Source organism: Scatophagus argus, chromosome 24 (assembly GCF_020382885.2).
Source record: "Scatophagus argus isolate fScaArg1 chromosome 24, fScaArg1.pri, whole genome shotgun sequence".
Lineage (NCBI taxonomy): Eukaryota > Metazoa > Chordata > Actinopteri > Scatophagidae > Scatophagus > Scatophagus argus.
The window spans coordinates 6680006-6699551 of record NC_058516.1 but is presented as its reverse complement, the minus strand read 5'-3'; the positions used below and the strand labels follow the sequence as shown (position 1 = coordinate 6699551).

General features: G+C 41.1%; 1 protein-coding gene across 3 annotated transcripts in view; it reads right to left on the bottom strand.

Annotated features, from left to right (window-relative positions):
• Positions 1-19546, bottom strand: part of LOC124055326 (ATP-binding cassette sub-family C member 4-like) — a 42377-nt gene that overhangs the window by 21035 nt on the left and 1796 nt on the right. For all 3 annotated transcript variants that reach the window (XM_046382042.1, XM_046382044.1, XM_046382041.1), the window contains exons 2-18: positions 19155-19232; positions 18728-18779; positions 17112-17337; positions 16389-16499; positions 10473-10593; positions 9970-10194; positions 9630-9719; positions 8462-8625; positions 7403-7528; positions 6405-6654; positions 5456-5563; positions 4950-5039; positions 4645-4836; positions 2261-2355; positions 1915-2001; positions 1174-1270; positions 76-276 (exon numbers count right to left, since the gene is read on the bottom strand). In XM_046382042.1, the coding sequence (XP_046237998.1) occupies positions 76-276; positions 1174-1270; positions 1915-2001; positions 2261-2355; positions 4645-4836; positions 4950-5039; positions 5456-5563; positions 6405-6654; positions 7403-7528; positions 8462-8625; positions 9630-9719; positions 9970-10194; positions 10473-10593; positions 16389-16499; positions 17112-17185 (2031 nt within the window). In that variant the 5' untranslated portion in view covers positions 17186-17337; positions 18728-18779; positions 19155-19232. The remainder of the gene's footprint in view (positions 1-75; positions 277-1173; positions 1271-1914; positions 2002-2260; positions 2356-4644; positions 4837-4949; positions 5040-5455; positions 5564-6404; positions 6655-7402; positions 7529-8461; positions 8626-9629; positions 9720-9969; positions 10195-10472; positions 10594-16388; positions 16500-17111; positions 17338-18727; positions 18780-19154; positions 19233-19546) is intronic.

The following is a 19546-nucleotide window of genomic DNA, read 5'->3' as shown; positions in this document are numbered from 1 at the left end:
CATATTTCAAGGTGATGGTGAACTTGTTAGGACACAATCTCAGACAAAACAAAAAAGGGGAAAAGATGTACAAACCGGTAAATGGTCTCCATCTTTGACCGAGTGCACAGAGGAGACCTGTGAGACAACAGAGTTCTGCGACAGAGTTCGGTTCCTGCTGAGGATGTCTTCAGGAAGCTGCTGCTCCTCCTCATCCTCTTCCTTCTTCAACAGGGAGGTAAAGTCCACTCCAGACTGCTGCAGCTCTGCATATGTCCCCTTTGCCACCATGTGACCCTGATGTGCACGCGTATATATACACACACACACACACACACACACACACACAGTTAAGTTACTCTGCACATCTGTGGTTGTGTTTTCATACTGCTGCCAACATCTAAACATAATTTCCTTATGCATACACGGACAAGTTTGCAGTGAATACATTTTATATCAAGATGCTGGTGCGGACATCTTGAAACACAAACACTCTGAAGTCCATCTGTGACCTCAACAGGATGTAATGTTTCTTACATTAAGTTGTTCTATAAACATCGCTACTAGTGTGGCTGAAATTCTGAGGTTTGTCTCGAGGGCTATCTCGTGTGCAAAGATGATCATTTGACTGGTGGATCGTGCTAGGGTAAAGCACACAGACAAATCACCCCAATAGATTTTAATATTTCTTGTTTCTAAAGTGGAAAATCAGCAGATCAAATATGAGGATTCATCCTCTGGGTACCAGAGATGTGAACAACAGATTTTACAAAACGTCAGACATTCATTTCTGGATTTTATTTCCTCCTAAACAGGGATTCTCCTTTAACGTGTAATTGAAAGAATCTCCCCTATTATCAAAATGCACTTGGTATCATGTTTCATAATCTTAACTGTCGTCCTTAAAAAGTAAAGAAGTCCAGTTTAATAGCATGCAGCAATTGAAACAAGACAGTTGAAGATGTGACATTTGAACTGGTGTATACCAAACAAACATGTTTTCTTACATTTTCAGAACAAGATCTCCAGGCCAGCACATTGCTGCAGCACTACAGCACTTCATTACAACAGTGTTTTGTCACACACACTTTACCCAAGTCAAAAAAGTCTGGCATACTCAAATTGAATACTGCGTAAGGCCAGTACACATCTGTTTCCCAAGACGCACTACCCAAACATGGAACTCAAACAAACCTCTTTGAGGACCAGAATCTGGTCGGCTGCCTTTAGGTACTGCAGCTGGTGGGTGACCAGGATACGAGGCTTGTTCTTCAGCAGGCCACAGATGCACCTGATACATGAACACACAGTGAAGGCCATGTCAAGTTTTAGCAATAAAATATATACTGTATGTCCATGTTGGCATCAGACACAGTGAGTCTGTTTGGGATTTGTTTTTCTTTCTGTGTGCATTCCTAATTCCTTGTTGATGTTGTTACAGTCTAGTAGTCCGAGGGGCCGTGGGGGAACAGTGTAACAGGAAGAGTGGGGCCAGGTCCTATTGTCTGTCTGACACTAGCAGCACCGCACCTCTTCCTGGCCCAGGCTTAGCTCTGTCAAACAGTGTAAACCTTGTCTTGATCTTCTTAGCTACATTATGCAACAATGCAGATACGCTTCCGCTCCTCTTGTTACGAGTACTTTATCCTTCTGTGGTCTAATGCCAAAGGCTTTCTGCTCCAGCTTTGATGCTCTCGATATGAAGGAGGTGTTGACCAGAACACTAATATTTTCCATGTTCGGTAGCTACATCAGATAAATCCCCCCCGCTGTGGTTTAACAAACCTTACCCTGCTTCTATAACATTTGCACATGAGAGCAGCATGTAGACACATGGAGTGTATATAAGCACACAGACTTGACAAACTGGATGGGTCACACAAGTTGGGAAAATGAGTTCATGTATGCCTGAAATACTCTGCATGAGTCACTCACTGTTCAAAGAGGTGTCTCCCGACCTCAGCATCCACAGCACTTAAAGGATCATCCAGGAGGTAGATATCTGCGTCCTGATACACAGCCCTGAAAAAAAAAAAAAAAAAAAAAAAAAAACACACACACAACTTTGTTAAAAAGGATGTGGCTACTAAACCACATTGCAGTTTTCTTTAATTGTTTGTTTGTTTTCTCGCATGCTGCTTCAGTGTCGTGCTAATCTCAGACCAGGGATTCATAATGGATTAGATCATAATGGATCTAATTTTTGTTAAGTAACCAAAAAGACACTGCAGCTCAAGGCTGGATTAAGTATACAGTATAACAATTTGGATTGTGTTCTGACCTCGCCAAGTTGACACGAGCCTTCTGTCCCCCACTGAGTGTGGCCCCTCTGTCCCCGATCAGCGTCAGGTCTCCATCTGGAAGCAGCTCCAGGTCCTGCATAAACCAACAGCATGATCTCATAGATGTGAAAGACACAAACACCAAAACAGAGGACACAGGATACACACTGACAGTGCTTTGCACTGAGAAAGTAAGAGGCCAACGTGTACAGAAAAAAGAATGATTACGCTACTGCTCCCAAAACACTTGTTTTTATGAAGTAGAGGTGGGAAGTGAGAATATTTCTCTTTCTGCAGTTGCTTCACATCTTTCTTTAAGTGCCTTTAATCAGCAAGCTCAGCCCATAGAGCTGTCCAGCAAAGATAAGAGTAATGTCAACAGGGAGCCACTGTTGAATCAGATGTTTAGCACTGATATGTCTAGGCGGCCATCTGTAAATTGTCGAGCACGAATAAAGAGGTTCATGTTACGTCTGAGTGAAATTGTACGAGAATAAGGGAACAGGAAGGACATGTGTTTGAATTCAATACCACTACTGTTGCAATCACAAGGCTCCCGTGCTGCTTCTGCAGAACGCTGTCGGAGTCAAATCATAACCACAAGTCAGGTTTAAGTCCCGAACCAAAATCATCTACAACTACTGTAATAATCAAATCTTTTTGGAGCCTTTGTCAGTAAAATACCAAACACTTGATGATACAAACCTCTTGAACGTGTGTACTTTCTGCTTGAACTGTTTTAAATCACTGAAAGTGAAATAGAATAAATAGAACTGTTGGAAAAATGAAAGGAAACACTTGAAAATTTAATATTGTGTCCTTTAAAATTGTAACAGACATTTTCCATAATTTTCTGACATTGTAATAATGAAAGTCAGCTCTATTTGCAGGCCTGTTCATGTCCATATATAGAATATATAGACGAGACAGTGGTGTATCAAAATCTGCTGTGCACATGCACACGTGTAAAAATGCAATTAGAAAACCTGTTATGTGTATACATGGACAAGAAAAAAAAAGCTGACAATAAAAGACTCAACACGCAGTAAGTCAAAACATTCTTGCTTAACATTATGTTACTGCAAGGATGGATCTGGTTTATGGAATACAGATCTGTCACACATTAAGTAAGGCTGTCAGACAATATTGTTTATTCGGTCCAATCAAAGCTGATAGCAGGACATCTTATGTTGTACAAGGGTTCTATCTTTATATTTAGGGTTTATTCTGTGAATTATAAGGGGACAAAGTCACAGGAAGCACGAGTAACTCATTTACTGAACACACCATCAGTAACAGATTAGTGCAATCATAGTTCAACCTCTGCTGTCAGTTGAAGTAGCTCTTGAAGCAGTATGAAGTCGCTCTCCACTTCACACTTGCAATTAAAAGAGCTCTTTGTAAGACACTTCCAGTGGAAGTAATGGAGGATGCTCTTTGTTCTGTGCAGAGTTTATTCCAAGCTTTTGACTTTGGCTCTGACAATTTCAGATAAACAGGAATGTATTTTTGCACTCCCATCACTTGCAACTGGAGAAGTAAAGTAATCAAACTTTCTTTATGCACCTCACTGGCATGTAAATGACGTTGCACATACGTTTACAAGCTACTTTTGAGCAGCAAACTGGTTCTTCAGGCTGCAAAACTCATGTAAGCAGTGCACTCCAGTAATGCTGTGTTTGTTCTATTCTTCAACAAGCTGAGGTGCAGGATGTACAATGTTGGCATTACTGCTCTATGTAAGATTTGATTGGCTGTATCAAAATAAAGTATAAAGTACCCGTCTACATGCACTGTAATAATAATCCTTCATATTAATGAAAATCTAAGGTTTGGGGGTTTTATTTTTCCTCACAGGACAACAGGGGATCACATTAAATTTGTCAGAAAATATTCAAATACACCAGATGGGTCAAAACATACAGGAGATCCTGACTAATCAACTGTGGGGGGGGGCATTTACAGTATTTCTGACTTTCATAGCATTACTTCATTCATTTTAAAGAAAACATGCTGCTCTGGATTTGTGGATTTATTATCTAAAGATTGATAAGGCTTAAATTAACAGAGTGATTAATTTATCAGTAACCAGCTTTGCGAGACCAGTTACCAAGAATAGTCACTGTTAGGTTTAGGGAAATTAAGATATGAGAACGTGCTTTGTTCTTTGGCAATGGGAAATCTACAACATATATGTTTTTTGCTTTATCAATATTTATTAAAGCCTCCCTCATGCCATGTATCTTGTCTGACAAGGCATGAAGTCATCTTATGAACTTTTAGCTACATGTAAAAGAGCCAATCCTTTATCTAAAGTGGAGCGTGTACTTTGCGTAATCTAAAGTAATATGATAAAAAAAAGAGAATAAAAAGGATATCTCACCCTCTTTAAAGCGCAGGCTCTGATGACACTCTGGTACTTCTGGGGGTTCAGCTCTTTCCCAAACAGGATATTACTGCGGATGGTCCCAGGGAACACCCAGGGCTGCTGGGCTGCATAGGTGAGCTGACCTTTGACCTTCAGCGTCCCCTTGTCGTCAGGCAGCTCTCCCAGGATGGAGCTCAGCAGGGATGACTGCACGGCACAAAGAAAGTTAAAACATGAGCTGGGTGATGAGGGGAAAATATCCTCTTAGTTCTTGCAGCTGCATTACGAGTCTGAAATGATGGCATGAGCAGTTAACTGACCTTTCCAGCTCCCACTGGTCCAATCACAGTCAACAGCTGATTTGAGTTCAGAGTGAGTGAGATGTTCTGCAGAGATGGAGCGTCCAAACTCTGCAAGAGGTACAAAATATATTCAAACACTGTAACATAATAAACCCGGAAATTATGCAACTTTGTCCATGTCCAAGACTTAAAATAAAACAAGTTTTTAAAAGCTTTTTTTCCATTCTTTGTGGTTTATTTTTCTGCGCAATAATACCACTGTACATGTTTTTTGTAAATGTGATGATTATATTCAAGTCCAAGACAATTATAGATAACATTTTTAATTAGAAACATGTATTTTATGTTTTAGTATTATGTCATCTAATACTCAGGTGACTAATTTATTTTTATGAAAGTCTATCCACTATATGAAGTTTCTCATAACAGTCTGTGAAAGTTCGACATTCCCAGACTGGCTTAATCTAATGAACTGGCTTGGTGTCTTCCTGATACGGTGTACCAGTGAGCAGAATGTATCTGACCTTGTCCCAGTAGCAGGTCAGGTCCTTTATCTCCACTGAGGCGTCCTTCTTCTCGCACTGAGACAGCGCAGGACTGTTTTTAGTGATCTCATCCAGCAACAAAAACTCCTACACCATCAACGGGGGGGAAAAAGAAAAAAAAAAGTGTTACTGCCAAGTCACAAGGGTTTTCCACAAATCCATCGTAAAATTACTTCCAACTATTATATGAAGTGAATAACATCTTCAGATGGGTCATTTGCTGCTCTGGTTGAGTCAATCACTGGCTAATGTTAAATGACAAATGACACAGCAGTTTTAAAACCACACCTCAGGTTAACCATATCTTTATAACAAAAAAGAAACAAAAGGAGGGAGATGATAATGTTACAGAGCTGGACCTTCAAGCTGACACTATGTCCGAGTTCGGAGATTAGCAGTCCAACTGTAATGCTGGTAAAAGAACTGGAGCTAAATATTGTAGACTTTAAGGACTTAAAGGTAAACTAAAAACTAGTATTTCACCTGGCAGTCATCCAAAACTCCATGAAATGAGAAAACAATGTTTGTACAATATTTTTTAAACTTTACAATTGCAAGTGTGAAGTTGATGCGAGAAAAGGGTGCACCATAGATTAATCCAGCAGTGCAGAAAACCACCACACAAATGGTGTAAACGTTTAAGTACAATGATGTTTCTGCACTGGATTCCAAATCAAAGAGCTCTGTTCTGCAGAAGCATGCCTTTCTGTGAGCTACGCAGAGGAGTAACTGCTTACAAGGACCTTAAATATGCACTGAAGCTGTGCCATGTCCATTGCAAGTTCCTCCTCCTTCAATTTTAAAGAGCAGCTCCCTTGTTTGACTGTTAGCACTGCAAAGTACACCGTTATAAATGACTAAAAAAAGTGGGTATTTTAATCCACTGCTAAACCACAATTGAAATCCAAATATTAAATAAGCAGCATACCTGAATCCTGTGGACGCTGACACGGCACTCAAATAGCGTCTCGATGGCACTGGGGAAGAACAGCGTGACAGTGAGTCGCACTGCACTGTACAGTGACACAGTCACGAACACACGGCTGGCTGAGATGGTATTTCCCAGAAGGACGTAGAGGGTGAAGGTGACAAACACGATGACCTTGCTGGCGCAGAAGAAGGAGGCCATGTTGAGGCCCCGCAGGTAGGAACTCTTCATGATCTTGGAGATCTCTTTGCTAAGACAACACAGAGAGATCAAGATCAATCAGGGAGCATCATACTTATAGGAATAGTGACTAACATGTGCCTTGAAATTTGCTCATATTAATGAAAGGGCGAATGATTGAATCTTGCCAACAAATCCAGAATTTGGTTTAATCTTTGGAAAGTTAAGGCCCAGCTGAGAGCAGCGGGTGTGCTCCACATCCTGACCAGCACAAAGGCGCTTGGGTGTGGTTTCCATTTTATTTCCATCCGATACAGAAAACGGCACATTTCGCGGGTGCACAACCTGAATTGACTGCACCAATCCAGTATCTGCCCTTCTGTTCCTGTCTTGCGGTGCTGAATAATGGGCATATGGACAATGCAACGTTGGCTGCCATCGAGACCACAAACATACTGATCTATTCACCCCTTAGCAATACATTTTAAGGTTTGATTTTGAGTGTCCTGTGCCTCTTAATTGAAGAAGGTTAAACTTAGTGGGAGTTGGTTGAATTTTCTGATTCTCTCAGGGCAGGAATGCAGTGGTTTTGTTGTGAATTTGTAACTTGCCCTCTCTCACTGGTGGATATCCAAACATATAACTATAAACCATAAATTTAAAATGGAAATGTGTACAGAACGCAATGAATCTATGACTGAAAACTAAAAAGAACACTACCTGATGAACGGAACTCAACTGATTTGTGAACCAGTACCTCTTTAACTGCGTTCATAAATCTATCCTGACTGACTACAACAGTCCCTTCATGTTTTTACCTTCTGACATCAGAGACTAGAGCAGCAAAAGGTTTCTCCCAGGCGTACATCTTAATGATCCTGATTCCAGACACCACCTCGTTCATTGTGCGGATCCTGCTGTCAGTCAGAGAGGCTGTCTTACTCCTGTAAAGGAAGTAAAATATGCTGCATTAAATACTGCAGAAATTAACAAAAAAAAAAACATCACAATTTTCAAAACAAGGTTGTATGGTAATTGCAAGTATGCAATGATTCCTACACAATGTTGGACCTGGGTGTCTACTACAGGCATAAAGGCACTTCAAATAAAAGCTTTTTAAAGACCCTTTCAAGATCATTTCCAAATAAATTTAACAGCAAATTACATGTTTGTAGCAGTTAAGGGCTCTCAAATTTAGGACTTTAACTACTTCCACTTAAAGCAGTGTAAATTCAATTGAAATCAAATCTGACAAACAGTACAGTGTGTACCCAGGCACATTCGCCCTGCAGTTGGTTTTGTTTGGAGGTGGTGTTTTGATTGAACTGAGACAGATTTACAAATCTATTACTTGACCCGGTACTATCTTTACAGGCAGCACCAGGTTCATTCAACATCAACACAGACTACAATTCTAAGGCTCAACAAATAAAAAAAAAAACTCCAGCAGTTGTTGCCACAGATGGAGTTTTGGAACAGTTTTTTTGGGGGAAAAAAACACCACTTTAATGCATACAGGCAAAGACAAGATGGGCTTAAAAACTGAACCGACTTGCTAAGTATTCAGCCAGCTTACAGCGTTAATTACTTAGCTAAATACAGCTGATGTAATCTGGTAGCAATAGCTGTCATTTCAGATGGGGAAAATACAAGGTGTATCAACTAGAAATGCTACTTTTACTACAGTGTAAAATTAAAGACGCGCTGTTTCACAAATTACTGAGAATTTTCAGTGGAAAATCTGCCTCTCTGATCTCTGTAAACTGCATCTGTGCATACACTCAAAAGTGAGCATAGTGGCAGCAATTACGATGGGCAGTGCCACATCTTAACCCAAATATTTGGACTCAAATTTTGTTTGTGTGTGCTCATGTTACCTGAACTTAGAAAACAGCCTTCCAAACATGGTTTGCACAGGCATCAAGAACATGAGGACGCCCATGCCTGCTAAGCATGATGGGCCGATCTCCACCCACAGCAGCCCCACGACCGCTGCTGCCTGTAGGGGCCCCACCCACAGGAAGTGCAGGAAAATAGTCACCTGTTGAAGAGAATTCACCACCAAGAATTTCTAACATGAGCAGAAAAACAAAAGCAAGGCAAAACTGTATGCCAAACACATCTGAGTGTGATAATATCTGAGGCTTCTCTCAAGAAAACAATCTGTGCTTTTTATAGCTGCCCGGTACAGAGTCACTCAACTGTTACGTACAAAAGACTTTAATCTGAAACCAGCATGAGAGCCTGACATGGTCTAATTAACAGCCCCATTGCCAAGAAACAAAAAGTGACCCCAATAAACTGTGGAGTTTTCACAGCAGGCTCTGATTAAAATGAAACTCAGCACTCCAATGAGACAAACCGGGTTATTTTCCACAAAAGGCTCAGAATACAATCATGCCTGGACCTCACGCTAGGAGAGACTTGCTTCCATTTCTCTGATGTGAGACACACTTAAAGTCCCCCTGCAGACAAAAACATTTTTCCTTCCTCCTACTGTTGAATGTCTGAGATTCAAAGTCTGACACTAGACACTAGTCACACACTAAGACTGTTTTCTTACTGCTCATTAAAAATCTGATTTTAAACGGTGGAACATGATTTGTGACATCATAAACAGTTTGGAAGCTTATTCTTGTCCAATATTCCATGATGGCAGCATGAGTGTAGATGGGAAAACTAGAGTGAACTGTCATGAAACACTTTTAAAGTCATAACAATAGAGGTGCACTTTAATTCCAAATGAGAGAAAATTTTAGTCTCAATTTCATACAACATGATCAAGAGAGGGGCTTTGACTTATTTCTTACTTTTGTAAAGTCATTGCTTACTTTTACTAAATGTTTCTCTAATTGTATTTCATGCTTAGACTCTACAGTGCTACACAGCATTACTAAGAGTGGGGCACTATTATACAGCACATGTTGGAAAATAGTTACCACGGTAGCCAGAGATAGTATATTAACTAGCCACCATTTTTGGCTTTGCACCAAAACTCACTGCCCGTCTGCTTCTTCTTGTCTACAAGTCTTAAAGTTCACGTACCGCATCAAACTTGTTGACATCATTGGAGAGGAGGTTCACAATCTGGCCTGTGGTGGTCTTTCCCATGGCTGAACTGCTGAGACACAGAGCCTAGAGACAGCAATCATCATTAGTGACGCAGTAACAATCACCCACACTTACATCTCCAATGACCATATTAAGAAAATAAAGTATGTGGGTGTGTGTGATTAAAAAAAAAAAGAAGGTATAAAATGCAAAACGAGCCAGTGAGTCGGTGTCAGGTTCTCCTGTTTTTGTGTCGTAAAGAGTTACACGGCAGAACAGAGCAAACAAAAAGGAAATTCAGCATCCTTGTAAGTGAAGTAGTCCTTCTACTGACCTTCTTGTAGATCATGTGACACATGGCCACTCTGATCTTCATGCCTGCTCTCTGGACGTGGTAGAAGTAGAGGTGATGGAGCAGCGCAAGGCCGATGGTGCATAAAGACAAGCCAGCTGCATAGCCCAGAGTCTTGTACAGAGCTTTCATGTTTTCTGGGTCGTAATTCTCAAAATAATTAATCATCTTCCCCAAGAGGACTGGCTGGATCACTTTAATGACCTCCTGAAATGCAAAGAGGGAGATGAAGAAGGGTGAGCCTCACCACATACTAATTACAGTGCGTCAGTGGGTGATTAGCAGCAATTAACAAACCGCAGCAGATGACAGCTCCTGTTTTGTGTTCAATATGCTGCTGCTGAAAAAATTATGTAATTACAGTCAAACAGATGAACGTGAGGTTCTATACCTGGTATGCAAAACCTGATTAAACCTGACTTATCAAACTTGCTTTAGAGTGCTTTATACACCCTATTCATCCAATTCCCAACTTCCCGACTTACCTCAATGAGAGTGAAGAATCCCAGCACGGCATATGGTTTCCAATAGCACTTAATGATGGCTTTTGAGAGTCTTGGTGTCCGCAGCTCTTTGGTAGCCACCTGGACCTCTTGATCCCAGTATCTGTAACATTAAAAAGGTGCCGTGTTATCTGATTTGTTTTTGTTAGTGTAATAAGAAGTCTTGCATCCGGATGAGCAGGGACTTGCCTGTGAGGCGGTGATCATATAATTGCATAATCTCAAAGGGGCTTCCATTTCACTTAATGGTAACACTTGTAATAAAAGGCAAGGCGATCTGTGGTCAACAGCAAGTTGGAGCCTGCTATGATAATTGTCACATCAACAGTCTTGGTTGCTAATGGTAACACCTGTTACCTGTGGTAGCTGCAGAGGAAGTCATGATCATCCACTATAAATGGGATGAAATTTTGAAACAGCTTTCAATAACAAAGCTTTCATGACCTAAAAATCATATCCCTCCATTTATAACACTGAAAAGATATAAGAAACTCATCTGTCTCCATGACAGCAGGAGAAAGAAGTCTGAAGTCCCAGGTGAAGACACTGTGTTTCATTCAATCAGTTAATTGCATGAGTTGTTACTGGGGAAGTTTTTCATGGTATGTTCATGTAAAGGGACAATTATTTTTAAAGTCTTTCCATGACCAGAATGAACCCATCTTGAACATTTTTCTGACAGTGGTGATAAATGCATCTGTGCCATGTACATAACCAATATAAACTCCAAGGCCAAGTGTCAGACATTTCACTTCTGCATTGAAGGACTGAAGTCCATTAAAAGATAAGGATGAAGTAACTGTTGTTTTCAACAAATCACATGACAAGACAAAAACTGATGTGTCATCCATCAATGCTTTCTCACTTCTCTCCATCCGCGGCTCTCAGTTCATCCTGAAGTACTAGGCACTAATCCACTCTATATTTTTATTTTAAAAAAGGCTAAACAATTTCAACAGCTGGGCACTATAGCTTTTACAAAATATTGCTCACAAAAGAGGAAACGGTACATTTGCCGGGGACCACTTTTAGCCACAGATGAATCCACATTCTGTGATCTAGTAAGCATTTGTGGCAGCAGGATGTGGGATTCAGTTAAAATTACCTGCCACTGTATTTGTTCATGGTAATGAAGGAACAAAATAAAATTAAAGATAAGACTTATCTGTATATGAACTCATAAATTAGTGAATTAGAGTTCAGAAACAATCTTGTTTCAGCACTTTTAAGGCAATTTCTTTCCTGCCTGTAGTGAGTTAAGAAAAGGAAAAACACAACTAACCCGGAGAGGTAGAATGCAACAAAATGTCTCTATAGAGAGGAGGCAACCCACAGAACCACATGGCAGTAAGCAGTTCAGAATTGTGCCCCCACTGAATGAAGACTTCATCCCATTTTATAACTTTCTGATGTGTCTCTGGTCCTTTGTTTGGAGCTTCAAAAACATTTCTTTACAGGTTGACGGGAAACAGGATGCAATACCTGGTGTGCCCCAATTCAGGGTTTTATGACTAGATGTTATCTCTTGCGATATATAGATCTCTTCTTGCCTGACTCGTGACTAATAGGGTGGGGAAATGTTAATAACAGGATTTCATACTCATTTGACCGCTAATCAATTGAGACTTCACTGACAATGAGCTGTTACATTACGACTGAAAAGTCTTGTTAGAATACAGTTAGAAGAACAATCCAGTGATCAACAGCTGCATGTGTGAAAACTGTCCGTCTTGTCTTTTTGCTTTTAGAAAAACACATGTAACGTCAAATTCAACACAGCTAGAACTGTGTACTGATAATCTAGGAGATGGTTGACCTGAGCAGACAAGGTTCATTACTGCAACACCTACCAGTTACCTTTAGCTTTGTTTTGGTTTTTATTCATTTTCATTTGTTTTTACAGGAAAGAAAACATTAGCTGTATTTTTCAAGTCTATGTTTGGGTCTGTAAAACTGGCTCATTACAGACATTGTGGCAAACCATTTTAACATACTGTTCAACGATTGTCTATGCTAGTAGTTCCCATTGGGGACTGACATCCTCACTATGGTCTCAAGATAAATCAACTCATTATAGCATGTGGAAACAGTATATTTTGGTCACAAAAAATTCTTTTACTTTCTCCTAAATATGTCTTTATTTCAGACTCAAGGTCCATATGCAAGACCAACACACAACAGCAGACACACAACACATACAATAAAAGGGAATAGAATTAAGAAAATAAATATATAAATCATTTAAAAAATTACACAGTTGATATTAAAATATAAAATACTATAAATTTCTATAAATTTTTCTTTCTACTATAAAGAGACAACTGTACCAGTGTCTCCAGAACAGAGATTGATACCTGATGGAGCTACAGTTGAAATGAGTCAGACTATTAATTATATGGTTCTCTGAGGTAAATATTTCGCTTGCACTCAACCATCAAGGTTTTTTAAGAAAAATTCTTAATGCATCACTATAAGCAACCTGAAGTTTTTTCATGCTTGCTTTCTTATAGTTGACCCACAGGTCAGCGGTGTACAGAGGTGTACAGTACGCTTTGAACAGAGATATTTTGATATCATCATGACACCATCATGTGCTTAAAGGTGTACCAGACAGCAAAACACTGCACAGAGGTGAGGCAGGATTCTCTGCAACGTTATTAGTACTAATAGTAAACTGCATGTAATGCTTATTGGATTCAAAAAACAGGTTTGCGCGTGTTTAAAATTAAGGAAATGCATGTTTTTTAGACCTAAGAGCCTGACAGAAAAGAGAACAAATATGTGACCGACAGATTAGAAGATCAAGGACAGAGGATTATCATTCTGCTGAAGTATTCAGTGTTCCCTAGATAAAAATGTCTTCAAGGAAAAAAATTTATCTTCTGCTTAAAGTAACAATAATTCTGGAAAATACGCTTATTAATTCAAAACCAGGCTGTCAAATTTGCCAATTGACAATTATAGATATCTGCAATTCTGTTTTAATTCATCAAAACTTAAATCTTCAGATATTTGAGGTGTGACTCATATGACTGTGACACCTTGCTTTGTAGATGTGCAGATCAATGTGATGGTCAATGTATTTGGGAGGAACTCATCATCAATGAATTTTGCAGTGACATTGCACATTGTTCTATTGACATCTGTTCAAAAATATCCACTGTGAATCTCAAGGAAATTCAATCGAGATAACCATGACCTGGATGAATGAGAATATTCACAGGCTTATCCACTGTGAACAACATATCTTATTCCCTGATACAGACAAGAACACAGTCTGTGGGGGGTTAGGGTTAGGGCCAGTGATGCAGCCTCTGTGCTCCAGGACTGCTTCAGAGAGGCAGCTACGTATGAGGGAGAGGTGGACCTGGAGGAAAACACCTCCTCCGTCCTCGGCTTCATCTCCAAGTGTGCTGATGATGTCGCCACCACCAGGACAGTAACCTGCTTTCCCAACCAGAAACCCTGGCTGAACACTGAGGTGAGAGCTCTCCTGAAAGCTAGGGATGCTGTGTTCAGGGCAGGTGAGGCATCAGCACTGAGAGTGGCGAGGAAAGAACTAACAGCAGTCATCAGGAGGGCCAAAGCCACATACGCTCGCAAAAGGGGCATCTCACCTCACCTCCAACGACGCCCGGAGCATGTGGAAGGGCCTAAAGTGCATCACGGACTATAACATCAGAGACATCAGAGACCCCTCCCTGCCGCACGAACTCAGCAGGTTCTATGCTCGCTCCGAGGATTCTGACACCTGCCCCGCCCAGCACCAGACTTAGAACACCACCCGGTGACACGCCCCTCTGAGTGTTCACAGCGGATGTGAGGAAGACCCTCAAAGGTATCAACCCCAGCAAAGCTGCTGGCCCAGACAACATCCCAGGGCATGTACTGAGGGACTGCGCACACCAGCTGTCTGAGGTGCTGACAGACATCTTTAACACCTCACTGTCACTGGCGTCCATCCCCTACCTACTATTGTCCCCGTCCCAAAGTATTCCACAGTGACAGGCCTGAACGACTACTGACCCATAGCCCTGACCCCGGTAGTCATGAAGTGCTTCGAGAGGCTGGTCATGGCACATATCAAAGACTCCATCGACGTCACTGTGGACCCCCACCAGTACGCCTACAGGAAAAACCGCTCCACAGATGACACCATCTCATCAGTGGTCCAAACAGCCCTCGCCCACTTGGAGAGCAGAAACTCTTACGTCCGCCTGCTTTTCCTGGACTTCTCCTCTGCCTTTAACACCATCATCCCACAGACCCTGGTACAGAAACTCTCCACCCTTGGTATGAATCACACACTTGGGAACTGGGTCCTGGGCTTCCTGACCAACAGACCTCAGACTGTCAGGATCCACAACTCCACCTCCTTCTCCATCACCTTCAGCACTAGTTCTCCCCAGGGCTGTGTGCTGAGCCCCTTCCTGTTCACTCTGCTGACATACGACTGCTCGGCAAGGCATCCACAGCAGTGGTGGGACGCATCAACAACAACGATGAGTCGGATTACAGAGAGGAGGTGGAACACCCGGTGTAGTGGTGCAGAGAAAACAACCTCTGCATCAATGTGATGAAGACCAAAGAGATGGTGGTGGACTTCAGAAAGGGATGGGGAGGAGTGACCTGCCCCACCTCTCCCCTGCACCACCTCTCCCCTGCACATCGGAGGAGTAGCTGTGGAAGTGGTCTCCAGCTACAGGTACCTGGGTGTGCACCTAAGTAAGGACCTCACCTGGAACACCAACACTTCCCGGCTGGTCAGGAAGGCCCACCAGCGTCTCTACTTCCTCAGGAAGCTGTGGCGAGCTGGGCTGGGAAGCTCAGTTCTACCACTGCGCGGTGGAGAGCGTCCTCTGCACCTGCATCACTGTGTGGCACGGCAACTGCACCGTTGCTGAGAGAAAGGCTCTGCAGAGGGTGGGAAAGGCTGCACAGAGGACCATGGGGGGCAGCCTCCCCACCACCTCAGACCTCTAAACAGCATGATGCAGGGGGAGGGCCCTCCGCATCATGAAGGACTCCACCCATCCTGCACATAGACTCTTCCAAACCCACCCCTCTAGCCATGCCCTGTAGTGCCCCCCCCCCCCCGCCCCGCATACACACACACAATCCTGACCCCCCACCCCCTTCAACACAGACCTACACTAAAAACACTTTACACCCACAAGGGCAATACTATAATTACAAGTGAAATTGGACTAACAAGTGCAATACGGACTACTTTCAGAATCAGAATTCCTTTATTAATCCCTGGAGGGAAATTCTTGAATTTCCTGGACGATCTCACACTAGCACACACTTTATGCTGCACATGCTAAACTGGATTCTTATTTCTTTCTTTTTATCAGAATGTTTAGGTTTTTTTATATTGTATTTGTCTCTTAGCCTATATATTCTATTTTTACTTAGCTTATATTTCTTTTTTTTTTTAATTCAACTTTTCATTTCATATTTTTTATACCCTACCTATTGCTCCCGGGACCTGAGTCCTAATTTCATACCATAAGCATGTAAATGTGAGCTAGTATGACAATAAAAGTTCCTTAATCCTTGGATACCTACAGCAGCTGCATGTCCAAACAGACTGATAATTTGAGACATTTCTCATGTGTCATAATACAGACCTGCTGTTTCAAAATTTCAAACTTAACAGTGTGAACATATTTCGAAACAAAAATTAAGATATCTTCATTCCCAAGTAATAAAATTTATTTTCATCATGAGCAGTTAAAACGTAAGTGTTAATAACTTAAATTTAAGGTACCTGGAATTCATGCTCCTGTCTTTTGAGAGTTATGATATCAAAAATAAGAGCTCCATATGACGGCAAGTGAGAATGTAATTGGAGTTAGTGCTTTGACTTGATGTTGACTTTGCAGGACTACCTACCTTTGGAGATCCTGACCCAGTGTCTCAGACCCATCCTCTGAAAGCACTTCGTACATGTCATCTTCTTCCAGTCTGCGTTTGTATCCAGTACTGAACAAAGGGTTGAGCCACCTTCATGAAGACAAAAAAAAAAGAAAAAAAAACAGGAGGAGAATTTGAAGTTTCAACAGAGAAACAAAGAGATGACCACAGCCTATAAATTCAGGATTTTATTTAGATGATTATCAGTTGTACATAACGTATTAGAACCGCGTTGAAAACCATAAAATTCACTTATGAACACTTGTCAGTTGCATTGCTGAAAGCAGACAGCCAATTTGTTGTAACTTTAAGCTCTTAAAAAGTGTGACATCTGTGGTGAACCAAAAGGTCATGATATGAAAACCAAGGTCCAAGAGAACCAAGAGACCAGACAAACATCTTACTTCCCACATCAAACAATTCAACAGGAAATGATGAGTGATGTCAGGAATTTCTCTGACTTGCTGTTAAGCCCTTCCTCCACGTGAAACAACTTTTCTTCCACTTCTTAATGAGACTGAGAAAAAACACTTTTGGTTTCTGTCAGTTAAAACTTACCAACAGGTTCATTTAACAGTGAAGTTAAGCGCAAACTAAACACGTAGATGAACTAACACTCTAACGGGACACCGGGCACGTGTTTAAATCCCCCGCTAGCCGTAGCTAACCGCGTTAACCATTCGCCGCGTTTTAGCGACTTACCAGAAAAAAATCTTAGACAAAAGGCCCGCCGTCGCTGCAGGGTTGGTCTTGGCAGCTCTACTGACTTCTTCCATGGTAGTCCTCACTCACACGGTAGTTTCGTTGAAACTCCTGGAACCAGCTTCTCCAAACTATCTCGGGCGCCTTTTGAGTACAAACATTACGGAGGTCGACGCCCCCAAGGTGTGTTATGTGATCCTGATTAGAAACCCACGAGCTGGCTGGTCTAAAAGGCATAAAAGAAAATCACCTTTAGTGGTCCCGCCCCGGAGACACCCGATTGGCTCAAAAGACTGACCTCCCCAGGCTATTGGCTCTGATTTGTGCTTTGCGTTCACACGATTGGCTTAGAGTATTACTGTGTGTTCCGGAAAAACTAATTTCAGTCATATTTAATTTAACGTCACATCATATGGTAGATAGTTTCACGTAAAATATCATGTAAAAGCCTTGTGAAGAAAAGCAAGTTGTTAAGAAGCCTGCTTCGTGTGTAACAGCAAAACCTAAAACGCATATTCAAAACGAAATAAAATGTAATTAATCACGTAAAAAAACTTAAACTAACTATTAACACGCAGGTTTCAATATGACTCAATGGGATCACATGTTAAAATGTCATATTTTAATGTTTAATTATTGAACTGTAATTTTGTAAGCCAGGGTAAAGTTCCACACTTCCCCCAAAGTAAAAGTAAACTTCAGGTTGTGCTTGACACGCAGCAGATTCGTCATTATTACTCAGCAAAATCTCCAGGTCCTCACACATGTCCCTCTCTCTGTATGTCTGTCCCCCCACCCCTCCCCCCTCTCTCTCTCTCTCTCTCTCTCTCTCTCTCTCTCTCTCTCACACACACACACACACACACACACCCACACCTGAGGTTTCAACATGTCCAGACATGTACCATCATTGCCTGAATTTATGTCATGATTACAAAGTAATATATGTCATCTATCATAAGAAGAAATAATAATTTTGGACTACCTCCAGAAAAATATTTATTTTACTTATTTTATTTTGTGTTACCTTATTCTATTCTATTTTATTTTTATTTTTATTTTATTCTTCAATTATATGTTACTTGTTACGTTCTATGTATGCACCAATCACCAAGACAAATTCCTAGTAATGTGAAACCTCTTCACTTACATGGCAATAAAGTCTTTTCTGATTCTGATTCTGATTCTGAAATAATGTGGTGTGCCAATCCCAATATTTCTATGAGAGCTGGACAATTTACCGTACTAATTATCCAAGGGTAAGGCAAACTGCAGAAAAACTCCCATCAAGCTAATTTTTGTTTGCTTGCTCTCACACAGTCCCTTGTACAAACACACACACATAAAGGATATCCTATAAATAAAGAGCAGTCAGATGACTGATGCCCTCTGACATGCTGCAGGTGTTTCCTGTGCTGAAATAAAAGATCTGGAACAGAGTAGAGAGACTAAAACATCCCTCTCCTCCCTGTACTAAACTCCCTTCACCCTCAGTCTCTCCCTCCCACGTGCAAGGAAACCTTCAAACAAATCCAGTCACATGTAACCAAGGTAAACTATTATCCTGACACTGACAATGTAAAGATAACAGACCAAAGTGTGCCTGGTCCTCTCACCTCGCACGTCGTCCTCTGGTTGATGTTTAGCTAGCACCCACTGGGAGAAGGGCTGAAGGAGAAAAGCCAGCAGGAGATTATTACAAGCAGCTGAACTCAGCCCAATAACATTCATCTGCAGAGGATCAACACTTCTTTCCCATGCTACCCCAGCCGTGTGATAGGCCTCATTTTCCCTTAAATATTGCCAAGTACTTTTCTCCCTTCAGTGAACATGAAGAATTAAGAAGTCCAAACCTTCTCTTCTTTTCTTTTTTACTTAAACTTTACATGATTTATGCAGCATGTCTCATTGCTTTATACTTTATACTGACTATATCAGATACCCTACACAATATTTTGGAGCTTCAGATTTATTAACGCTCAAATTCAAATGTATCAAACAGTGATGTCTATAGTCATATTTACTTTGCAAACTATTACTTACCAACTTATTCAACTGCAAAACAACAGCAACATCTTCTTTTAATAACATTCCACGCTGCACAACTTTCATCCTGCAAGACTGAGTTTGAAATAAAGGCCATCATTTGCACCAAAGGTTTGATATCAAGAAAAAAAATGCTTATGTCCTGCATTAACAATGAGTACTGCATGTACAATGTCTGTAAGTACAAGAATTTCCCTTCAGGGATAAATAAAGGAATTTCTGATTCTGATTCTGATTCTGAGTGATTCCCTCACTAATGGAAAGACCAGTGTCATCAGCTTATCACATTGGTCTAGATGGCGTGTCACTAACACAGATAACAACCTGTTCCACCTGCTTCTCTTTCATTCGCAGATTTACAGGATCAAGATCCCCTTTGACATTGCTCA